This window comes from Episyrphus balteatus, chromosome 3 (genome assembly GCF_945859705.1).
Source record: "Episyrphus balteatus chromosome 3, idEpiBalt1.1, whole genome shotgun sequence".
NCBI lineage: Eukaryota > Metazoa > Arthropoda > Insecta > Diptera > Syrphidae > Episyrphus > Episyrphus balteatus.
Window position 1 is genome coordinate 39,163,409 of NC_079136.1, and position 25,831 is coordinate 39,189,239.

The window sequence follows — 25,831 nt, forward strand, 5'->3', positions numbered from 1 at the left end:
AAAACTGAAACATACTTTTTTTCCGGGAAACCCAGTTTTTACTTGCGATATAGGTACTATATATCAAGTTATGCATTCGTACAAAAAAAAAAGTTGAGATAACATTTTTCCATGACATTACGATGATAGACAATGCCAAAAAAGTGGGTCCCGGAAGTCCGTCTGTCCGTCTGTCTGTCAGTCTGTCTGTCTGTCTGTCTGTATAAGGAACTAGAGCCTAAACGGATGGACCGATTGACTCCAAACTTGCTATGTAGTAGTTTTTGGAGACTCTCCATAGGGGATTTTGGAATTAATTTTTTCGGACCAAAAATAACGGTACCTGTCATACAAAAATTTCGGAAAAGTTTAATTTCACGAAAACAGCTCCAACGATTTTGTTAAAAAAATTCAAATGTTAGTTTTTAAACAATGTATATCTTTTGAAGAAAAAATTTTTTTTTGAAAATCGTTATTAACGGTACCTGCCATAGGACCGCTTTTTTCAAATCGGATTTTCTACAAAACTACTCACTGTATTTCTACGAAATTTTTTATACAAAAGCATTTATATAATTTAAATATAAGCCAAAAATAAAATTTTGAAAAAAATAATTTTTGGATTTTTAAAAAAATTTTGAAAATTTTTTTTTGAAAAATCAAATTTTCGAAAACGAGACATTGAATTTTTTTGAAATTTTGTTTTTCGATGTTGATTAGTTATTTCTACAAAATGGCATACCAGTTTTATTTTTAAACTTTTTTTTCAAAAAATTATTTATAAAAAATTAGTTTTTTAAAAAACGGCTCTAACGATTTTGAAAATTTTTTTTCTAAAAATGCACCTTAATATATCAAATAAAACTGCATACTTGTTTTGTGGGGCGATTTAATTTCAGATATTGTTTTATTTTTTTGAAAAATGAATTTTATTTTATTTTTGTTTTTTTTTTTTCTTTTTATGTACCTACATTTCCCAAGTTTCTATATAAAAAGTCTTAAAAATTTAAGCAACTTCAACTCTAAGAGCAAGTTCGTGCGACCCAGTCGTGCATTTTATTTTATTTGCATTAAAAAATTGTTTTATATCTCAAAAATATTCTGTTCAAATTGTAGGTCTATTGGATACAAATTGACCAAATTATGAGTACTGTAATATTTCCCTACAACTAATGTTTTTCAAAGCCGGATATCCCTAGAGAAATTTTCTCAAAAACATAATATTTATAAAAATCTATAAGTAAGGGTCGCTTTTGAGGAGTTTTTTTTTCAAGTGGTCTTTATTTTCGGGGGTGCAAACTTGGGGAAACTCTTGAAATGTAAGATTGTTCTACATATCCAGCAGTTCAATTATAAAAAAGTTATGCAATGGTAAGGCGTGTTGCGCTATTTTAAAAACACTAATGTTAAAAAAAAAAAAAAAAAAACAGCGAAAAAAGTGCAATTTTTTAAGTGTGTCATTTTTTCAACAGGCAAATAAAGACGAATAAATATCATTCTAAGGAATAATTTCAACAAAAAAAATTGTATCAATTGTCAAAGCTGCTTTGGAAGAATTTTGACAAAAAATACAGAGGAACACAAGAAAACAAAAACAATTATGAATAAAAATGACGTTTAATTTTGAATATTTTTGAATTTGACAATGTTTTTTTTTTGTTATTCTATAGAATAAATTATTCTTGATTGAAAAATTCAATTTTGTTATCTGATTGTTTATGAGCCTAATAACTTTATTCGTCAAACAGTTAACTGACTGTTTATTAGAAGATTGAAAAATCGGCTCTTGGAGCAATGTTTAACAGAAAAAAAAAACTTTTTAAAAATGTAGGTACTTACGAGGTTCAAGTAGAAACGGGACGATATACAATAAATTTTTTTTTTAAATACCATTCATACCTTGATTGTCGATGTCCATATCAAAATTTTTCACCAAAATCACTTTGAAGTTAAAAAAAACACTTAGAAAATTCACTTTTTTTTAAATCGAAAAAAATTCGTGTTTACCAAACAAAAGTCGTTTATTTATTTGGAGTCACTCAAGTTCTTTCTGTTACTATTCATATATTTTAACAACTCTTATAATTTGATTTGCTTTAAGTATGAACCAGTTGTGGGGGGGGGCACGCACCCCCGTGACCCCCCCCCCCTGGTTCCCCCGGTTTGTAGGTATATAGTGAAATTGATTTGGAAAAGAAAGTTAAAGTTATAAAGCCCTTTGAAATTTGTTGGTTCCTATATTGGCAGTAATTTTGTACGTTGTTTACAGGTATGAATGAGAGAAAAATCTTTCTAAATGGCACTGTCCGATTAAAAAGTAACCTCTATCAGTGGTGCACCTCCTAATCGGACCACTTTGCTTCGGTCCCAAGGGTGGTCCAATTAATCAGAATTTATTGTATTTAAAAAAAAAAAATTGCAACACTTGTTACAGGGATCAAAAACGACTAAGAAAAAAATTGAGTGAAAGGGTGTTTTTTTTCGAGTTACAGTAAAATCTGTTATTAGTACAAAAAAGCCAATTTTATTTATAGACTTTTTTGATATTATGCTTCTTATCTCTAGAGCAAAATTTTTACCATGTTTAATGAGTGTAATAATTTTTTTTTATTTGTTGATTTTATGTATGCTATTTAGGAGCTTTATAGAAGTTCTACGAAATTGTTGAAAAATTCGTTATAGTTTAATATTTTTTATAAGATTTCCTCAATAAAAATTATTAGGTGTAACCAAAATCCTCTCTTAGTCTCCTAGAAATCTTTCAAAGAAATCATTACCGAAGCATCTTCGTACTCACTTACTTACCAAAGTTTTACCGAAGTTCGATGGAAATAGCAATATTAAACCCAAAACAAATCAGTTTCTGTGAAATTTCATTTTTGCAGATTCTTTTTAAATAATTTTTTTTTCAATAATATACCACCTTTGAGTTCTTCGTGACATTTTTTTTTTTTCCTCTTACCAGGAAATTCTGTGCCAATTTCCTCTGAAAAACTTCTACAAGTTATCAAAGCAGTTATTAAAAACATTCTGTTTGTATTGGTTTTGAATTGAAAAGCACACAGTTTTAAATTGAAATACCATTTTGTCCCGTATTTCTCCGGCTCGCACCCTCAAGGCTTTCATCCTGACACTACCACCACCATCGCGCATTGAAGTGGATTGGATCAGCTTTGTCTCTGCTAATAAGCAATTCCATTTTCATTTATGGTTTTGCACAAAATGAATTTAATTTGCCTGTGCTCAAGCCCCAGCAGTTGTTTTATGCATCATTAACTTGCGCTGCTATACAACATCTATATCCTCCAAAATCATGATCCTTAAAAGTTAGCGAGACAAATTGAACTTGAAAAGAGAAGAAATTTTTTTTTTTCGGAACTACAAGAGTCCTTTCAGTTTGAATTTCCAATTTAAATTTCATAAATTTTGTTTTTTTTTTTATTTCAAACAAAAAAAATTCTAAAGAGAGTTTTTGAATGAAGATGGATGAGGGTTTAACTTTTTGTTTCACTTTTTTATTTTTTGTGTTTATATAGCCCTGCGGGAAGCAGTCACCAAAGCGAGATCTGAGGAAATCATTATCCCATTTGGTGTGGGCATTGCCGGTACAGTTGCCCAGACAAAAGAGATGATTAACATCAAGGAAGCCTACAAGGACTCACGTTTCAATTGTGAAATTGACTTAAAAACTGGCTACAAAACGAACACGATACTCTCGATGCCAATTTGCAACTATGAAGGCGACATAATTGGCGTTGCTCAAATTATCAATAAGACAAATGGTGAGTAGTCCTTTTTATCTCCCTCTCTCTTATTTTGGTATTTCTAATTTAGAGGACCGTGTAAGCGGATTGATGATTTATTTTCGGTTCCATTTCAGGTTCATTGGAATTCGATGAGCACGATATTGAGATATTTCGACGATATTTGACATTCTGTGGTATTGGCATTCAAAATGCACAGCTTTTTGAAATGTCCGTCCAGGAATATCGCCGAAATCAAATACTTTTGAATTTGGCCAGGAGCATTTTCGAGGAACAAAATAATTTGGAATGCCTGGTAACGAAAATTATGACTGAAGCTAGAGAGCTGCTCAAGTGCGAACGGTGTTCGGTGTTTTTGGTGGATTTGGATTGCTGTGAAGCGGTAAGTTGAATTTTGGTATAGTTAGTTATCATTTTGAATTCGTTAGTTCTGTTTAAATGTGGGGACGAATTTTTTATTTCAATTTGTATTGAGATTAAACGAAATTGTTTTAAGATTATGAGAAAAACTGATGGCGAATTTAGTTTTTCGAGTTTAAGCACATTAAGATATCTTCACGTCATTAGAGTGACTATTTTGAGAACTGAAACTAACACGACCAAAAATTTGGCATGAACATTTATTTTGTAATGAAAATTAGGAATCAAAAGAGTTAATTTGATAAATATTATCAGTACACCATTGTTTGAACTGGCTTACATATATAAACAAATATTAAATGCCTTTTTTGAGCTTGTAAAATTCAGTATTGATGCCAGCATTACTACAAGGTGGTATGAAATTAATTCGGGAATTATTTTCTTAGAAATAACCCCAAACATCTAAAATCAGGACTGTTATTTTGTTTTTTTTTTAAGAAGACAGATAGATCTTTTACATGTACAATTGCTTAAAGCATTAGGCCCAGCCTTTGACTTCAAAATTAAATGCATGACTGGGTCACCACACATACTTGCCCTTATAGTAAAAGTTGCTTATAATGTTTTTTAATAGCATTCATAAAACAAAAAAAAAAATAGTTTTATAAAAAATCAAAAAAAGTACTGACAATATTTTTTTTTTTAAATTACGAATGCCGTTCTAAAGAAAGTATTAACCGACACATTCAAATAGAATTTCAATAAAACTCATGGATCCGTTTTGAACAAATTGATTTTTCCAAGAAAAAAAGGTTTTTCTAATTCCAATTTTTTATTTTTAAGTTTTGTTCTAAAATTTTAAAAAAGATTACTAAATTATTTTCGTACAATTTTTTTTTGTTAAAATTAGTTTACGAAAAAGTAATAATAAAATAAAAATAATGTATATTTTTCAAAAAAAAAAAAAAAAAGGTACGAATGATTTTATGGAATTATGAAAGTTATTTTTTTTTTGTTTTTGAATGAAACGGATGTCTTAAGTTTCATTTTCGTATGTTTCCATACTTGCAGTTAGGCTGCTATTTATTCCGTCAATTTCATTAGGATGTTCGAACAACAACAACAACATCTTGAAGATGCTACCACCAAGTGTTTTATGGCTAGAGTTTCACGGATGCCAATCCAATCATCAGACTCCTTTTTTCCATTTGTGGTGCTTAGTCTAGTAATTTTTCATTTAATTTGAAAAACTTTTTCCGTCACACTTGAGTATTGAACCTAGACCCTAGGATGCCACCCATTAAATGGTTTTCAGCTATCGCCATTTTTTTATACGAAAATTCAAATGTTGTTCTTTGAAGATATATATTTTAATAAACTTGAATTTTTTTTTTCGAAATCCGTAATTAACGATAAACTGATTTTTTTTTAATTTTTAAAAAATTCTACGAATTTTTTTTGGACAAAAAATATAACCTTAATAAATTATAAATCATAAATAAAATTTTCAAAAACTTAATTTTCGGATCTTTTGATCAATTTTTCGAAAAACGGCCAGTGATTTTTTTTATTTTTTTTTTGTTTTAGGACTATCCAATAGTTATTGTAAACAATAGTTGCTTCAAAATAGCTTACACACTTTATTATTAATTTGTTTAAATCACTTTACAAACAATTTTCAAAATTAAAGTAACTTCAACTTAAACAGTAAGAACACTGAGGGAAAAAACGCAACGTAAAATGTAAAATGTTCAACGTTGATTTAATGTTGAAAAAATCAACATGAAACTTCTTCATTTCATATTTTTGTCTGACTTCAGCTTTTCTTGCATGTATTTCCTACAAAATAAAGTTACTTTTATGTTTATTTTTATTAAAAATATTATTTATAATCAAAAAGTTTTGAAATAATAAAATTCTTTTAATTGATTTTCGAAAAACAATCTCTTAATAAAATTTTTCAATCTCGTTAATGTCATAATATGTTTACTTATATAAGGCATCGTTGATTTTTTCTAAGAAAAAATTGCTATTCCAAGGAATCATCAAAAACCTATATTTACCAAAATGTATCCTTTTATCCGCTTACAGATAAAAACACACACCTATCTCTTTTAATCTATGGAAACATATGTTAATCAATTGGGACATACAAAATTTTTTCCATTCAGTTTTTTTGTTTGTTTTAATTTATGTAAAGTAAGTTCTCTGGAAATACTAACAGCAGGCGATGTTAAAAAAAAATTTGACGTTATAAACCCTTCAAATGAGACCATTCATATGTTATTTGCAAATTGTTCCTTCCTAAGTCTTCTCCCATAAATTTTAAATTGACGGCGCACAACTGTCAAATTAAAACTTCAAAATGTTAACTTAACACGAAAAAAAAGTAAAGTGCCTACAAAAAAAAAAATAAGTTTATTCTAATATGCAAATACCGTTAACCAAATTTATTTTCCGGATGTTCCACCGCACATAAACATTTGAATGTCTTATTTTTGTTGTTTCTTCTTTGGATACAAAAAAATATTCCAAAAGAGATGAATGCCATAAGGACAACGTATACGTTCTTTATACCTGAAAATATTAAAAAAAAAAAGCAAACTCAAAGTGTTGAGAGGTAGTGTGCAACACTTGAAAGTTCCTCTGAGAATAAAAATATATGCAGAGTGTTGTGAGTCAATAAAAGAAAAAAACACAACAACAACAACACCTTATAACCCAGTATACGGTACGTATGTCCTAGCACCGAAGAGCATTACGATTTTATAGTAATATGTAAATTTATACAGCGTCATATCCTTACTTCATAAACCATTTAGCTTTTCACCCTAGAGTCCTTTCCATATACATATACCTTTCCGACTCAACTCAACTAACTCACCGAGGACGTCCGTCACCGCACAGCACAGCTCCAAAGGTAGTTTTTTGATGATTTGAAATATATTCTCGGATAAAGGATAGATTTATATGCAAATGTTTAAAACATAAAACTCAAACGGGAAGGAGTGTGGACTGTAGAGTGATCATCATTTACTTTCAAGTTGATTTTTTTTTTTCTATAATTTGTCCAAATAGTTATGACGACAACGATAGTTGAGTGGTTTTTTATTTAAAATTAACCCAAGTGATGTTCATTTTTTTTTTAAGGACGAAATTTTATATCACGAAGGTAGATAGAGAGCAACCTAATTGACATAATTTTGTTTGCATAATAAAACCATCGAACACTTTGACAGTTTTAATTGACGATAAAGTTATTGCGTGTCCAACAAATTAAATTAAAAAAATCGAAATAAAAATGACGAGAAGGACACACGTTCATCAATTGACTCCTTTGAACGTCGTCGTTCGCTACATATTTTTTTTATCCGATGTTTTTTTATTTAATTTTTTTTTGCAGCAGGTTCACTTTTGATTGAAATTTTGACTTTATCGATGAAAATTCAATTAACTTGTGCTTCATGACACGATAGGTTGTTCTTTTTTAAAGAATTTAAAATTGATTTTTTTATTTTCCTTTTGGCTTCAACATATATGAGAGAAAATAATTCTTGTGGACAAATTACAAAAAAAAAAAAGGATACAAAAATGAAAAAATAAAAGCAATTTGAGTTGGTTCTTTGATATTTAAAATCTTAAAATAAATATTTTTTTTTTTTGTTCATAGGAAATTAATATGGATGAGATTTTAATTTAAAAAGGATTCATTGGATATGGTCTAAAGAGGATAGTTAGTTACAACAACATCTTAAGCTTAATTTTGTTGCCTTCAAAGGAACCCATAAATCTAATTTCAGAAAGTAACTTGGTTTAAGAAAGAAGCATTTTTGAATATTTTTAATATTCATTACAGGCTTTTGTTTCAATGTTTTATTTTTTTTTTTTTTATTTTACTTTACAAAAAAGCAAAAACGGTTCGTTCAATGTTAATGTTCAAATTTTGCAAGGCTCTAGGAGTATCTTTTAATAGTTAAGGGTTTTTGGTGAAATTAACGATATACCTGCCACATAACCAATGAGATTTTTTAACAATAATCATTTTTAGCAAAAAAACAAAACCGACTTCCATGGATCAAAACTGGGTTTTATGGTTTTTAAAATAGTTCCTATGGCAAAAAGTGAACGAAATTGAAATGGGACCACACTGCAGCCACCAGCTATCCAATACAAAAAGAATTATCAAAATTGGTTCACTCAGTCCAAAGTTATGCGGTAACAAACATATAAAAAAAAAAAAAAAAAAAAAATACAGACGAATTGAATACCTCCTCCTTTTTGGAAGTCGGTAAAAAAAAGAGGTTGTCTGTAAAGCTGGTTTACGGACGATGATTTTACGTGATAACGTCGTAAGAAAACAGGTTGTGTACTTTTAAAATGAGCCATTTGAAGCGTTTATTTATTTCAAACAATCATAATTTACAAGAAAAAGCTAAAAAAAAATACCTTTTTTCTTTTCTCATTATATTAATTTTTTTATTTTAAAAGCTCACAAAAAAAATTAAACCACTAAAAAGCCAAATATTTCTTCTAAATAATAAAACCATTTTTTAAATTTTTACAATGAGCAAAAAGTATTAAAATAATTTATTGAAAACAATAATTTCTTATGAAAAAAGTGAAAAAATCACTTCACACAAAAACTCATTTTTTTGATGCAACAACCTATAATAAATTTTATAACACCTGAAAGCCTATTGCTTCAGCTCAATATATATATATAGATCATGCCTATTAGACATCTACAAAGAGAGCTAGAATTTTTTGAACTCGATCAAATTTCATTAAAAAAAGCAAAAAAAAACATGTAAATTTATCTTCTCACGCTATTAAATCCATTTTTTTTTCAACAATCTTTACAAATTTTTACACCATCTAAAAGCTTATTGTCTTAGCTAAATATATATATATAGATCAAGTCTATGAGACATCTACAAAAAGAGCTAGAATTTTTTAAACTCGACGAAATTTCATCAAAAAAAGCAAAAAAAACATTTATTTTTATGTTCTCATGCTATTAAATGAATTTATTCCCTAAAAACCTATAAAAAATTGTATACCATGTGAAAGCTTATTGTTTTACCTTTCAAATGACGTATCAATCTCATTTCAAAGATGCCTACAAGAGAAGTTAGAATTTTTTAAAGTCAACCATGTGGAATTTCCAGACTGAGATTACGGTACTTCCCACACAGGTGGCTGTTCATGGCGCAACAGATCTCCACTGGTGGTTTGAGGTTTTTCGCAAGTTCCTTGATTTAACATTGTGTGGCTTGTAGTTAGTCTAGCGTTATGTGTGATATACCAAATGAAAGGTAATTGTATCAGAATGCTCATAAATGTTTAATCAAATTTCTATCTGCTTTTGGTAAAAAGTTATAACCTGTTGAATTCTAAAATTTTATTTTACCGTTATCTCAAAATATTGTTTACGAAAATGATTGAAATTTCGCACACATATAGTCGTGGTCATGGTCTATCATTACTCCATATATAATATTCTATTAAAGAAAAAAAGATAAAAATAAAAAACGGTGAAAATGGGTGAAAAACGGCCAAAAAACCAGTTTTTTAAAAATTTATTTTTCTCCGTATTCAATCAAAAGTCTTTTAACGATTCCATTGCATTGATCAGCCCTACATGTCCTATATAACTTTTTGATCCCTCCAAAATAAAGCTAAAAATCAAAAACTACCCAAAAAAAAATTTCCCCTACCCATAATCAACATTTTGTCATACCCACAACACCTGATCAACGTTCAAACAAAACGTTATAGCATAGTTCCAGAATTTTTTAGAATTTTTTTTTTAAATGCAGTTATCCATAAATCAGTCTCCTCTATCTATAGCAAAAAGAATCAACTCTCTACAACCACGCGTTTAGATTTTAGCGCAAATTTCATCTTTCCGTTTTACCCCTGTTTACCCTATTAAATGACGGAATTTTTTAAAATCCTTCATTTAGATTAAGCTTTAGGTTATTATCTTTCAAATAAGCTATAGGAGATTTTTGTATCTCTAATAGTTTATTTTTAATTGAAATTTTTGGCCGCACTGCAAAAGTGCGAGAGTGGAACGGGAGAAAAGACGCCATTTTCTCCCGTTTTTTGTGGTGGCTGCCATGGTTCATCGATTTATAACACGTTATCACGTCAAAAAGGCCTACACGATACGTACGTAAGTGTACGTGCTAAAAAAATAGAACTATTATTAGGACCCGTCTTTTAATATCTTTCATAGAATTGTTTTATTCTCGTAAAAAATTCAACCAATTTCTACGATCGCTTTAAACGAAAGTGCTTGATTAGTTCTAATATATGTATTTACATTTCTTAACCTATGCCAAATAAGAGCAAAAAGTAGTTTTTTTTTTTTAAATTCGTAAGGTACATGCCTCCTTTTACCGAGGAACAAAGCGTTGAAAAAAAAAATGTTTCCAACTCGAGTACGAAAAACCCAAACTGAATTGTATTAGTAATTAATTTTGATGACCAATCCACTAGCACTCAAGATAATTTTAAAAACATTAGCTTACAATAATTTTTGGTTTTGAAAAATCAATCACATTTTAATGAGTATATACGGGCTCAAAAGTGCCTTACAAAATTAAAAAATACTCACTTAGTTTCAAATCTCTATCATTTAACCAATGAATTTTCAATGTTTCCATAAAAAATATCAATAAATTGCATGTAGTTTTGAAGTGATTTACATGAAAATTCAGTAAAACTGTAAAATGGTGATAAAAAATTTTGAAAACTTGCAAATGTCTCAAATAATAAAGGGAGTGCAAATAAAAATTATTTTCAATTTTTTTAAACCATATTTACTCAGTAAAAACCTTCAATTTAGTTGTTTTTAAGATATTGATGGTTATTTTTAAATGGCTAAGCATTTTTTTCCAGGCAAGGGTATCGCTTGGAAAAGGATTGCTGATTATGAATTTTAAACACGTTATTTTCAAACAAACACATATGTATGTATTAGTCTACAGAATAAAGATGTTTGAAAAAGAGAGGGTAATGTGGAGGGGGTTTTCCTGTCCTAATTTTTTTTTTTTTTAAGTAAAGATTTTCTGTATTGTAATGATTTCCATACAACATCTATCGACCTTTTTCGAGAATAAGAAAATTTGACATCAAAATCAATCGGTGATACAAAATATATTCATTGAACCATTGTACATCAATTCATATAAAATAAATAATTGAACTTAAATACTTAAAACTAAAATATTTAATTTAAAATATTGTCGTCGTTCAATGAAAACTCCCTAAGATCTTTTTTTTTTACTTTTTGAGAAAACGCGTAAGAAATTGGTTATCCAATATTAAAAATCCAAAAATGGGTTAATCTACGTGTTCGTTAAAATTTCGGTAAGATAAATTTTTTTGATACAACTGAAAAATAATGCTCCCGTTATTAGTTAACTTGGAAATGTAATTGAAGTCGATATGGACTTATGGAGTTTTCATTGATTTAATTTTAAAGAATATAGGGGATATAAGTAGGGACAGGAGATGGGCTTGATGAATAAAAAATCATTGCTGGAGAATGTCATGATCCCCCTGAAATTCTCTATAGGAACAGTAAACAAAAACAGATCGGATAACAGCTTTAAAAAAATAACCTAATGCAATAAACTGGCTAGCACTCCATTTTTTTAAATCTGTTTTTGGGATTTTTTCATGGTCGGATTTTGTGTGTTTATGCTGTATAGTGAATACGACTCCTTCAAAATCAACTGAAAAACGCTTCTGTTCCAATTTTGCCCATGTTCAGTGTAATTTTTATGTTGTTTTCCTGATCTATTATAACCTATCTGTGTCATCATGTTTAATAAGTTTTTTTTTTGTGTTCTTTTCAGAGTCATTTGGAGAAAATTTTAGAAAAACCAAATCAAATCATGTCAACAGCAAGACGATTTAGCAATAACGTTAATGTAGAAGAAATATTAAAAGAGCAGGTAAGATATTAAGATGTTGAAGAGATAAAAACTTGCGCCGTTACAAGTTAAGGAAATACGAATAGCCTAAGTTTAATTTAGAAGCTTTGTCGTGTTTTTTTTTTAAGATTCCAGCTTAAAAATTTTTCTTAACGTCATTAATAACGGTTTTAATGTATAACTTTTGGCATATCGCATCCCATCTAATTACATGCCTGAATGGCTATAATACATTACACGTCAATGTGGTGTGCTAATCCTTACAGCTATATAATTTCTCAGTGCATTAAATCTAGAAATTATTTTGGTGGTAAATGCCACAGGAAATAACACTTTAATTGACCGTGCAATTAAAAGTCTGAATATATTTCACACGTCTGCGATGCTATTCCATAATCCTCTCTTGGTAGCTATGCTAACCAAGCAAACCAAATATTAATTAAATAATTCAAAATCTCACGATTTAATTATAAATTATTTATATATATATATATTTTTTTTGTAATTTTTTTAGCAAAACTCACGCACTCGTTTCACAGTCCTTTTTGAATTGGGTGCGGAAAACCAATCGGCCAACATATCCCGACCATCGGTAAATGATTTAAGCAACTCAACTCTGGCCCAAATAGCACAGTATGTGGCAACAACTGGCCAAACTGTGAACATATCGGATGTAAGGGAATGGGTGCGGGACCACAATAAAATACACAGCGAGGGTGAAATCGATTGTACTAAGGCAATTTTATGCATGCCAATTGTGAATGCCCAAAAGATTGTAATTGGCGTTGCACAGCTTATAAACAAGGTATGTATGTAGTTTTAATGATAAAAATATAAATGTAGGCGTGCAAATAACAACCAGAGTTGTCACTTTGGAAATTCGTATCGAATAAAAAAACGTATGGAAATCCAAATACAAAAATCTTTAAAAAAAAGTACGTATACGCCACAGTGTACACCACTAAAGTGTCTCTGGCTACTTTATTTCGACAACACTGTATTTACAGACCAATTTCATTCATATCACGTATTAATAACAGCTTAATGGTCATATCCTAATTGCATTTGAATTTGTATTCGGTTGTGGTGGTTAAATTTTGTAGAGTTTACATTGGAATCAGATGTGCTTCAATCAAGAGTGGCATTGTGCCCAATCATGTTTTGAGATAAATTAAGATGGAAAATTGATTGTATCCTGTCCATTTAAATTATAAATTTCAATTCCATTTATGTTTTCAACAAATTTTCCAAAGTTATCATTTCGGTAATTTGTAATTTTAAATAGCTGCAACCAAAGCTTGATTATGTACACTTGAGTGGTAAAATGGGCAAAACTAAACTTTCCTCGTTGTTATGCAAATTTCGTTTTGTATTAATATGTTTCTGTGTTCCAGTTTGTTTGATAAAGCAGCTGTAAATGTGAACTATGTTATCCATACAAATGGTATTGAAATATAACCATTGACCAGCGCCAGAAGCGTGCTGTTAAAAATTTATACTCTAATGAACTTTTAATTGCTATTATTTTGCAAAGAAAAAAATTGAAAGTCACGAAACAACAATTAAAAATAAATCAGAATGTTTGGTGGGAGTCTAACTTAAAAACAAAAATAACCTAATTACGTTCATTTGGGGGTAGGTAGAGTGTTTAAGGATTCTAATTTATGCCAACAAATAAGCTTTAAAGGTTATTTTAATGGGTAAATAAATAAGAACAATAGAAAAAGCTACGGTGGAATACTTTTTTTTCTCTTAAATTTAAAAAAAATTTGGAGTTATTTTTATCACAATAGAAAAGCAAGTAAAAATAGACAGAAATATAAGGAGAAATGCCCTTTACTTTTTGAGAAATTGTTTAAATTGATATGAAGACTTTAAATTTCGTAAAGTCGTAAAGAAGTCACACTTTTAAGTTAGTGAACTTCTTATGCTTCATAAAGACTTCCTATTTCATAGTAAAATAAATTGATTTCTTGAAAAATCTGAAATTTTTCTGAAATAAAAATTAAATTTAAAATTGAAACTAAAATATTCATTTGAATCTTCCTCAGAACAATATTGCTGTCGATTTTCATGAATCAATCATCCAAATCATTCATCCAAAAAACTTGGCCTTGAGAGTTCATATATTGAATTTTGGCAGAAGACAAAATATTTAAACATTTCTCTTTCGCCTAAGAAGCCTTATAAAATAAAATTTCTTAGAAACAATTTTCTTTGGATTCAATTTACTCAAACGCAGCAGGTAACAAAAATTCTTGGAATCCAGCTTTTAATTTCTCATCATTCTTTGAAATTGTTTACTTTCAAAACAAACAATTTAAACCGATATGATTGAAGTCCTTCAAGCCTTAACTTAAAAAAAAAAAAAAAAAAAAAAAAAACAAATTCCCCAAACACTTGTAGCTATTTATTGTTAACAAAATCAATAATAACATAAAAAAAAAAGTTTAACGCAAACAACTAAACCAAAAACGGTTTTTCTGTTTCTTTTATTTTTATTGGAAAATTGGAAAATTTCCCAAGGAACTTAATTCAAACAACACAAAGTTTGGGACCGTAATTAATCCCAAATCGGAAAAACCAAATAAATAAATGAAATTGAACAAAAAAAAATTCCAAACAACAATGGAATGTTAATGTTTGCCGGATGATATTGAATCAACACGGAACACACACACACACACACACACACAAAAAAGTTTCGTCGGCTTAAGAAGAATGAATGGAATTTTGAAGGGATGATGGTTTGACTTGTTGTCAGAGTTTTTTTTTTTTTATTTCAAGTTTATTTTTTTTTGAAGTTGGATTTCTGTTTATTTATTTATCTAAAATTAACTTTTGAGTTTAGTCTACCTTTTCCTTAAAACTATTTTTTAATTTCTGAAAATTATAAAGAATTTTTGAGAATTTTTGATAGATTATTTTCATCCAAAATGGATAAAAATAATCACAAAATTGCATACAAAATAAAAATTCGTTTATGGGGATAACAAGTTTTTGAAAGAGCACATGGTTTCAATTTCGGGAACGTATTGCACTCATTCTAAATTTGTTTCTGCTTTTTACAACGAATTCAATTGGAATGTAGTTTTTGCTCTATTGCTTCTTCTATTCATATATCCTCACGAATTCAAAAATGTTTTATACAAACTTTCCACTATCCACTGGTACCTATTTCCCGAATCAGGAATAAAAGGAGACGTATTATTTTTAGATAAATCCCAATGGATAAGATGACAAGCACTTTATTATAAAAAAATATAATATTTGTGGAAGCCAAAGGGAACCAAGATTTCTAATTGTCATCAGTAATATAGGAAGAATACGGTGATAAGGTGTGAATAAATCCCCATCAAAATACCTTTTAGATTTTTTGGAATTATGGGTCCATGATACCAGGTATCTTTTAAATCAAAATAACATTTAATTAAAGTTTTTTTTTCGCATTTAGCAATATGGATGTTTCGCTTAGAAAAGTTCCCATTTCTTTTGAAGTGAAAACTTCTTTAGTATCGTAGTGATTTGAAACAAAATGAAACGAAAACGCGACACGACTTCAACTTGTTATAACTTTTTTGTTTTAATAGATAGAGGAATGAAATTCGTACTGTAGATAGGTAATTAAATAATATATTATTGTACAAAATTTCAATTAATTTCATATTCAAAATTCGGAGATAACGGTAAAAAGATGTTCTTTTCGAACACACGTTATATCTTTTGATCTAGTGCACATACAAATTTGATTTAACTTTAATACGCATGCTGCTAACATAACCTTTTATTTGATATATCACACATAACGTTACGTGCTCTACAAGTTACACAATCTTAAATTGAAAAAAATTTAAAAATACCTCAAAACACCTGTGGAGATCTGTTGGCGATGACCAGCTACCAGTGTAGGAAGTACCGTAATCTCAGTCTGGAAATTCGACATGGTTGACTTTAAAAAAATTCTAACTTCTCTTGTAGACATCTTTGAAATAAGATTTATACATTAGACTGATTCAAAAAAAATTTTTTTTCTTTTGTTCAAAGCATTGTTGAAAATATTGTTGGAAATGACGAAAAAAAAATACTGTAAAAGTTTCAGCCCTTAATGTTAACATTTAGTACCGCCGCATCGCAAATTTCTATTTCCCATACGATTTGTATGGGAAAGATTGTGTTTTTGTGTTTAGAATTTTTTATCTTTTTAATGGGTCATCAAAAAGGCTAGATTTAATCATTTTCTTGTATAAAATTGAACGCTCTACAAAATTGCATTTATGAAATTTAAAAAAAACGGACGCGAAAAATTAATTAAAATAATTTTAAGTTGAAAAAATGAATAATTCGAATTTATTGAAGAAATCTAAAATGGTAGTATTAGGAGTTTGAGAGGGGTTGGGGTCAAAATTCTGCCGGGGTCAAAATTCTTTTGTCAAAATTCTGCTTTCAAAATTCTGCTTTACAAAATTCTGCTTTCAAAATTCTGCTTTTCAAAATTCTGTTTTTCAAAATTCTGTTTTTCAAAATTCTGCTTTTCATAATTCTGTTTTTCAAAATTCTGCAAAAAATTAAAAAAGGGTTTGGAAAATGTTAAAAAGCGCGCGCTTTTTAACATTTTCCAAACCCTTTTTTAATTTTTTTCTAAATTCTGTAAAATCATCTTCTTGAAAAATTATCTGCTTATTTGATAACTTACCTACATTATTTGCATTCTTTGAGTGCATATTAATTTTTGTTTTATAAATGAATAAATTTGAAAATATTAAGATAAGGTTTTTAATACTAAACATTTCCGAAAATAATTCAAATTTTTTATTTGTCAAAGATGAATATTCAAAAATTTGAATAAGAAAAGGAATATCTTGTATCAAACAACATCTGTTCCAATAAGTTATAGATTTTATTTGCAAGAAAGTCAGTCTTTGCATTTAAAAAAATATTTGCGACACTTACTAAAAAAAAATTTAGGAAAGTACCAATGTTGAATTACATTAATGAGGTGTATTTTTCTTTAGTCAGCGCATATGCCATAAAAAAAAAGCAGAATTGGCAGAATTTTTTTTGTTCAAGTATAATGCTGGCAGAATTTTGAAAAGCAGAATTTTAAAAAGCAGAATTTTGAAAAGCAGAATAGAAAAAAAGCAGAATTTTGAAAAACAGAATTTTCGTTAAAAAAGCAGAATTTTGAAAAGCAGAATTTTGAAGCCAGAATTTTGACCCGATCCCGTTTGAGAGTTATATAAAAAAACTAGTGAAACCAAAACACAACATAGAATACAAATATTCGAAAATTTTCCCAAATTTTTTGAAAAACCTAATAATTTCGTCAAAAAAAATCAAAAAATCGGAAAAAAATGAGAAAAAACTACTTTTTATATTTTAAAGTTGAATAACTTCGAAACGCGGGGGTAAATAAAAAAAAATTAATAAGAGCTTTTTTGTAGAGCGGACAATTTTATAAAAGAAAATGATTTTGCCAAGCCTTTTGGATGAACCATTAAAAAAATAAAAAATTCTAAACACAAATACACAATCTTTCCCATACAAATCGTATGGGAAATAGAAATTTGCGATGCGGCGGTACTAAATGTTAACATTAAGGGCTGAAACTTTTACAGTATTTTTTTTTCGTCGTTTCCAACAATATTTTCAACAATGCTTTGAACAAAAAAAAAAAAATTTTTTTTTGAATCAGTCTATTATACATCATTATAAAAGGTGAAACAATAAGCTTTCACATGGTATAAAATTTTTTATAGGTTGTCAAACAAAAAAATTGATTTAAAGCATGAGAACATAAAAATAAATGTTTTTTTTTGCTTTTTAGATGAAATTTCATCGAGTTAAAAAAATTCTAGCTCTTTTTGTAGATGTCTCATACACCTGATCGATATATATATTTTGAGCTAAGACAATAAGCTTTCAGATGGTGTAAAAATTTGTATACGTTGTTTGGAAAAAAATGGATTTAATAGCGTGAGAAGATAAAAATACGTGTTTTTTTGCTTTTTTTGATGGAAATTGATCGAGTTCAAAAAATTGTAGCTCTTTTTGTAGATGTCTCATAGAACTGATCGATATATATATTTTGAGCTTAGACAATAAGCTTTCAGATGATATAAGATTTATATAGGTTGTCATATAAAAAACATGGATTTGAAGGTGATAGAATAAAAATAGGTAGATTTTTTCTATTTTTTTATTTTTGCAAGAAAAATGATTTTTTAAGGTTTCACTTCTACCACGTGTGAATTGCACACATGATTTTTTTTTTTTATTGCATATATAATAAACTTAAAAACAGCGTTCCCGGACATATCCATAACTCAAAAACTGATATTCAAATGACTTAAAAACACAATAAAGTCAATTACACACCTATTTTTATGGATAAATATATAAAATGTGCGTTATAAGCTTGTTTTAGTTTCATTTTTAAGCAGCGTACATCAATTAACCGTCATTCCGGGAACGCTTGTTTTGGGGTATATTTAGGCTAATTTTTTTTTCTGATATTATGGTCAGGCCACTACAATATAATCTCAAAAATATATTGTTTTACTTTGTGACATAAAAAAAAAAAACAAAACGTCATTTCCGGGAACGCTCTTAAAATCTGAATTAATAATGTTGCCTTACACATATAATTCTGCATTTTTTGGGTATTTTTAATAAGTATTCTGGCAGTAATATACACTTTTATCAAAAAAAAAAAAATTACCAAAAAACTAAATAAAAACTTACTAAGTATTTTTTCTGTAGAAATTGGTCTCTGAACCAAAATATAAATTTATATTTGATTTATTTAAGACCTACTATCTTAATATAACGATACATCATGCACATTGATAATACATCTAGACCTCTTAAGTCGTTTTGAAGAGATCACCATCATTTCGACTAACGTTTTTCTAACACCTACTAGTTTTTGGGGTTTTGCGGTAAATTGAAAAATATACATTTTTGTGCTCTGCCCGTTCAGGAACCGACAAATTATAGCTAAAGCGAACATTTGAGCATGAAAATTTTATCATAAAACAAAATTGATTAAGATTGATAAGAATTCGGTCCTCAAAATTTCTCACCTAAATGATTTTTACCCTTATACATTTTTGTCTTAATATTCTTAAACTAGCATAGAAATAAAAAAATCCAACGTCACTTAGCTCATAATCATAATTGCAAAGGCATTATTATGGTTGAAAGGTTATTTTTTTGAGTGAAAAAATACATTCTGAACGGAAATAAGGTTCGGAATAAATTTCTGTTTCCTCCCCTAAAAAAAAAAAACTTTCATCAAAATGCTCATTTTAATTTTGGTTCCCATTCGAATTTGTATACCTACCTACAAAAAAATTTAGTAACGAATTACTGGTTTTCCAACTTTTCTAATTTATAATTTTTTATTTATTGTTTTTTTGAAGTGAAAACTTCTTTAGTATCGTAGTGATTTGAAACAAGATGAAACGAAAACGCGACACGACTTCAACTTGTTATAACTTTTTTTTTTTATAGATAGATGAATGAAATTTGTACTGTACATAGGTAATTAAATAAATTATAACTGTACAAAATTTCAATTAATTTCATATTCAAAATTCTGAGATAACAGTAAAAAGATGTTCTTTTCCCACACACGTTATATCTTTTGATCTAGTGCACATACAAATTTGATTTAACTTTAATACGCATGCTGATAGCATAACCTTTTATTTGATATATCACACATAACGTTACGTGCTCTACAAGTTACACAATCTTAAATTGAAAAAAAACTTAAAAATACCTCAAAACACCTGTGGAGATCTGTTGGCGATGACCAGATACCAATTTAGGAAGTACCGTAATCTCAGTCTGGAAATTCGACATGGTTGACTTTAAAAAATTCTAACATCTCTTGTAGACATCTTTGAAATAAGATTTATACATCATTATACAAGGTGAAACAATAAGCTTTCACATGGTTTAAAATTTTGTAAGGTTGTCAAACAAAAAAATTTATTTAATAGCATGAGAACATAAAAATAAATTTTTTTTTTTGCTTTTTGGATGAAATTTCATCGAGTTTAAAAAATTCTATCTCTTTTTGTAGATGTCTCATAGACTTGATCGATATATATATATTTTGAGCTTAGACAATGAGCCTTCAGATGGTGTAAAAATTTGTATAGGTTGTTAGGGAAAAAATGCATTTAACAGCGTGAGAAGATAAAAATACGTGTTTTTTCGCTTTTTTTTTATGGAAATTGATCGAGTTCAAAAAATTGTAGCTCTTTTTGTAGATGTCTCATAGACCTGATCGATATATATATTTTGAGCTAAGACAACAAGCTTTCAGATGATATAAAATTTATATAGGTTGTCATATAAAAACCATGGATTTGAAGGTGATAGAATAAAAATAAAATTTTTTTTTTGCAAGAAAAATGATTTTTTAAGGTTTCACTTCTACCACGTGTTAATTGCACACATGATTTTTTTTTTATTATTTCACCCATATTATAAACTATTTACTGCGGCAAACATTTTATATTGAGTTTTTCTTTTTTTTAATTTTAGTCTTTTCTTAGACATTTCTCCTCTATTATTATCTGCTAGTTAAACTGTCTAAATTTTATAATTTTTGAGGAACCCGTAATTGTATAACAATTTTTCTACCTTCATTCAAACGTGGAAAATATCATTATTTGTAATTTCTTCTCTATAAAAACAAATAAATGCAGTCATAAATGCATAAAAAATACTTCCACACAGAATAATCGTATTGTATCACGTTTCTAATCAAGACCATAAATAAACAATTCTATTTAAATTAGTATTTTGAACAAGGTATCAAAGTTTATTATTCAATTGCATTCATTGTGGTTTACTTACTGCTATTTCCACTCCGATAAGAAAATTTAATTCATAAAATTCTCTTTAAATCCAGGTCAAACTGGTTAAAAGGCTAAACTTACCACCACCTATTCATATACGAATTCAAAGTGCATTATTGAATTGCTTTGCTATTTCAAAGCCATAGGTACAAACAAGTACACAGAAATTAGAATGTCAAAAACAATATAGAAATTTTCATATGAATTCAAGATAGATTTTAATAATTAATTTTTGGTGAAAATATCAAATTGTACATTCAAAATGTATATATTTCTGGTTTGTCTTTGGGTTTCTAATAATTAAGATCTTCCTTAATTGTAACTATTAGTATAATGCTGTTTATGAAGTAGTTCCAGGCTTTTCGATATAAATTTGGTGACATGACAATACACAATTCTAAGTAACAAAAAGAGAATTTTCTTAAAAAAAACTTAATCATATTTTTATTAAACTATCTTATTCTACTTATTCATAAATATTCATTGCTGTTTTTCTTTCTGTGCAATTTCTACCATTTTTTCTGCCATCTTAAACGATAACATCACAAACATATTTACAAATTTAACAATTAAATAAATTACACAACATAATATCACAAAAACATCTAAACTATTTGCCTCAAAGAAATTCATATATTTCAATGGACTTTGCATATGTTGAGCACCGCTATGTCTTATCACATATTCAATCCAATAAACAGCATTTTCTCGTGCTGTTATCGGTCGATCACGATAGACTCTTGAAAATTTCTGCACTGCATTTTTATATTTTTCATTTTCTAAAACTTCCATAATAGTTTTTCGAAATGATTCTTCAGTGAGTGTTCGATAATCTAGGACAATACCATGTCCTTTATTTTGCATGATAGCTGCATTTTTAGGATGATCACCATAAACTGGTAATGCAACCATTGGAACTTCATGATATTCAGCTTCAGTAATACTTCCTTTACCACCGTGATTGATGAAAAGTTTTATGTTTTTATGAGCTAGAATATCGTCTTGAGGAAGCCATTTTGAAAAGTAGATATTTGTTGAGTTCCCTGGTAGATTTTCTCCATCAAATTTCCATAAAATCTTGTAAGGAAGATTTGAAAGGACTTTAAAGATGATTTCGGTACCATTTGGTCCTAAATGATGTTCACGAACATTTGATCCAAGACTGAAGAGTATTGCACCTTTTTCGGAATTTTCTAGAAATTTTTCAATATTCTAAAAATTAAAAAAAAAAAATTATATGATTTCCGAAGCAGTTATTAAATTTGATCAGAAGTTGATCACATACCTTCGGCAATGGATTAGGTTTATCCTTAATTTGTATACCTCCAATTTCAACCAGTCCAGGAACTAAAGGTCTAACAGGACCTTCACTAAAATGATGGTTAAACAGGATAAGTGATATATTTTCCTTCATTTCGGAAAGTGTTCGATATCTATCCGATGGAAAGTTTTTCCTAAAAATTAATTAGATTTCGTTAAAGATTTGTAGAAATTGTCATATTCTAATTCTACCTACTCATATAGTCTTTCAGAAAAAAAGTGAAGAACTGCAGTAAGAATTCTCTCGGCAGTGCTAAGAAAAACATTTATAATCCTCCTCGATAGATCCATTTGACTTGATTCCATAAATGGTGAAAATGGAACAAATGCTGTATGCGTTGGATTGCCAATCATTCGTGAAACATGACCAAAAGGTTGAATAGGAAATGACATCACCACAGGACATTTGAAATGAGCTGCTATACCCAATGGAAGATCATTGAAGGCATAGCCGAGGATCATCAAATCGAAATGATTTTCTTCCTTCAGGAAATCAATGAAATCCGGATCAGATGTGAATTCTGAATATTGGTTTATAATTTTCTTGATTAGAGAATACACTTTGAAGATCTTAAGATGAACTGGTGTAGTTTTGGCATCATTGATTATTGTGTCCATATCCTTTTGGGATAGTTCCTGTTGTTTCAGAAAAATATGTCTATAACCAGGATTTTTTTCCTTCAAAGGAATCGATGTTATCACTGTTAAATTATGGCCACGTTCAATTAATGCCCGAGCTACAGCCATATGATGAATCACATTTGATGGACTGTGTGTTAGAAATACACCAAGGATATTTGAAGATTCTGTTGATTTGAAGAAATGGACGAATGAAAAAATCATCAAAAGAATTATTTGAGACTTCATTTTTACGTATGTTAAATAAGGACGGTAGTTAAAATTTAAATGACTAAAAAGGTTATTTTGCAGCTCTTAATAAGTACTTTGACTTATAAACCACTTTTTCATTGGTAAAATGGTATTGGTTGCACTTGTATAGTACATAAGGGAATACAAGTGCAGCTACAACTACTATTAACTTTTGATATTGACCAAACCATATTTGAATCTAAAGTAAATAAGTCATTAACGGACTTACTTAAATGTGCCTTCTTAATTATATATAAATGTTTCCGTGATATTTATCTATAAGTACAGTATGGTTCGATCAAATAGGGACATTTGGTTTTTTGTTAATTTTTCTTTGGTTCAGCATAATCGCATTCATACTTTATTTGCACCAGTCTCTGATAATTTTTTAAACTTTTTAAACACTTCAAAAAATCAAAAGAACCGTAGTGTTATCACTTCAAAACTCTTTTCCAATATAAACAAAACTAATCTTTTTCTTATCGTTTCTTCTATTCTTTTCACGTACACGAACAAGTTTTTTGATAACAATCGGTTCTTTTTATTATTTCCGATACGACTTCAATGATGACCCTTGTTAGCGATCAAATCAATTTAATGTTTGTTTTGGATTTTTTTTTTTATCATTCATGTGACTTTTGTCATATGCATATTATTGTGTCATATGAGAATTCTTTTATTGATTAGAATGATACTCAACTCAGGTGGTAAAGTACCTTGGATCATGCAAAAGAATTACGTAGAAGATTTTAGAAGATAAGAACTCGTGAGGCAGATAAATATTTAATTTTAATTATAAAAGCTTTCATCGAAGAAAAATGGGGTATTTTACCAATCGATGATGATGATGATGACATGTGAGTGATTTAATTTGATTACGTTAATGGGTTTGATTTATGGAGGTGTGTAACATAACAACAAAAATATTACCTAAGTTATTTAGTGAAATGAATTTCTGTTAAAGGTGGTTTCCACCATACCATTCGATCTTAGATGGAGGTTTTAAACTTTGTTTTCAATTACGCACCAAATCTGGAAATAACATAATGAACTTGCTCTCAAATAACCATTTTTAGCAAAAAAAAACAAAACCGACTTTGGGTGTTTAACCCCCCCCCCCCCCCCGAATTTTTTTTCAGAAAATCAAAAGATACCTATATTATAAACATATACAAGTCTAATATGTGCAGCACTAAATGATTTGTTTTTGTATTTTAGTGATTTGATTACCTATAAGAAAATCTCCCTTAAAATCACTACCAATTTTGCATCGTTGCAGAAGCTGTCGATGAAGTTTGTATAAAGGAAAACGAAAATTGTTTGGTCCATTACAAAGAGTTTTTATCTCTTTGACCATTTCCTTAAGCACTATGTTAACAGCTTAAAATGCTCTTTTAAGAACCTTTTAAATATTACAAGTACTTATGCAGGGAGACTAAACTATGCTTTTTCAAAGGGTTTCGGTGGACGAACTCGAATCCAAAGACGGACTTATTCGATCACATCTCGTTTTTGAAATATTACCCTTAAATCTATTTAAATCTTTCAGACATCTTTTCTACTGTCCGAGATATCTTCAGTTGCTTATTACCCACTTTTGTTCTATGTTAACCTTAAATCCAGTATGTAAGCGAAAATAAATGTATCGATTTATTCAGAGACTGTAGTACCTACCAACGCTAGGAAATCTTCTTCTTCCTTTTTCTCGGCGCTGTTATGATCTCGATGTCGAGGGGATCATAACTATCCCACGTAACTGCTTCACACTAGTGATCCGCCTGTGGGGTTCGCCGGGTTGACCTCAGAAATCGGCGGCAAGCCTCCCGGTTTTGTATTGTTCCATTTCTAAGGCCAACTGAATGCTGGTGGTTTTGCATTTGCTTGTACCAGGAGTTTTTAGGCCTACCTTTCTTTCTATTTCGTGTTGGAACGTTGTATGATATTGCTTTTTTGACGGGGTTCTCAGGATCTCTCCTTTGAACATGGCAATACCAACTGAGTCGGTCGTGTTCAATTTTTTGGGAGATGGTGTTTTTAACATGAAGGCTTCCTCGGATCTTCGTACTTCTAATTCTATCAAGCTTCGTTACTCCTGCTGTCATACGAAGCATCTTCATCTCAGCTGCCGTTAACTTACTCTCATACTTTTTGTACATTGTCCAACATTGTGAACCGTATGTGAGTGCTGGACGCACAACTGCGGTGTAGAGTCTTCCTTTCAGCTTAGGGGGCATTTTTCGATCACAGAAGATGGCAGAATTTTCCCGCCACTTCATCCACCCTACACTTACGCGATGATTGATATCGTCATCACAAGTACCTTCGTTATTTATCATAGACCCCAGATATTTAAACTTTTCACACTTGGGAAGCACTACACCATTCAAATAAATGTCAGGAATAGGCCTGTGTGGATCAGAAAATGGGCAGCATAGGTATTCTGTCTTTTTCGCGCTTATGCGGTACCCACTACCTTCTAGAACATCCACCCATACATCAAGTGCTCGTTGCAGGGATATCGGGTCTTCACTTATGATGGCTCCATCGTCAGCAAAGAATAACTGATGCACTTTTGGGTCCGTCACTTTGCCTTCAAGCAGGTAATCAAGAACGGTAATAAAGAGCAGAGGACTCAAGACGCTTCCCTGGTGTACACCTACTGTGATTTCGAATTCTTCGGTGACTCCAGCTGCACATCTTACTTTAGTTACTGCTCCAT

The 25,831-nt window shown here is 29.5% G+C and overlaps 2 protein-coding genes across 2 annotated transcripts in view; one reads left to right on the forward strand and one right to left on the reverse strand.

Moving 5' to 3' along the window:
• The window catches only part of LOC129913467 (cGMP-specific 3',5'-cyclic phosphodiesterase), a 184,674-nt gene that overhangs the window by 125,418 nt on the left and 33,425 nt on the right, over positions 1–25,831 (forward strand). The window contains exons 4-7 of the mRNA XM_055992160.1: positions 3,516–3,761; positions 3,860–4,125; positions 11,972–12,070; positions 12,564–12,854. Of these exons, the coding sequence (XP_055848135.1) occupies positions 3,516–3,761; positions 3,860–4,125; positions 11,972–12,070; positions 12,564–12,854 (902 nt within the window). The remainder of the gene's footprint in view (positions 1–3,515; positions 3,762–3,859; positions 4,126–11,971; positions 12,071–12,563; positions 12,855–25,831) is intronic.
• On the reverse strand, positions 21,155–23,170 carry LOC129913474 (UDP-glycosyltransferase UGT5-like). The gene is made up of 3 exons (XM_055992170.1): positions 22,439–23,170; positions 22,208–22,376; positions 21,155–22,134 (listed from the first exon to the last, which is right to left on the reverse strand). The coding sequence occupies exons 1-3, from the start codon at positions 23,107–23,109 to the stop codon at positions 21,403–21,405; spliced, it is 1,572 nt and encodes a 523-aa protein (XP_055848145.1). The 5' UTR covers positions 23,110–23,170; the 3' UTR covers positions 21,155–21,402.

Coding starts and splice junctions, on each gene's coding strand:
- LOC129913474 (XM_055992170.1), bottom strand. CDS start 23,109: ATGAAGTCTCAAATAATTCTTTTGATGATTTTTTCATTCGTCCATTTC. Junction 22,377..22,438: donor TTTTCTGAAAGACTATATGA/GTAGGTAGAATT, acceptor ATTAATTTTTAG/GAAAAACTTTCCATCGGATA. Junction 22,135..22,207: donor AACCTAATCCATTGCCGAAG/GTATGTGATCAA, acceptor TTTAATTTTTAG/AATATTGAAAAATTTCTAGA.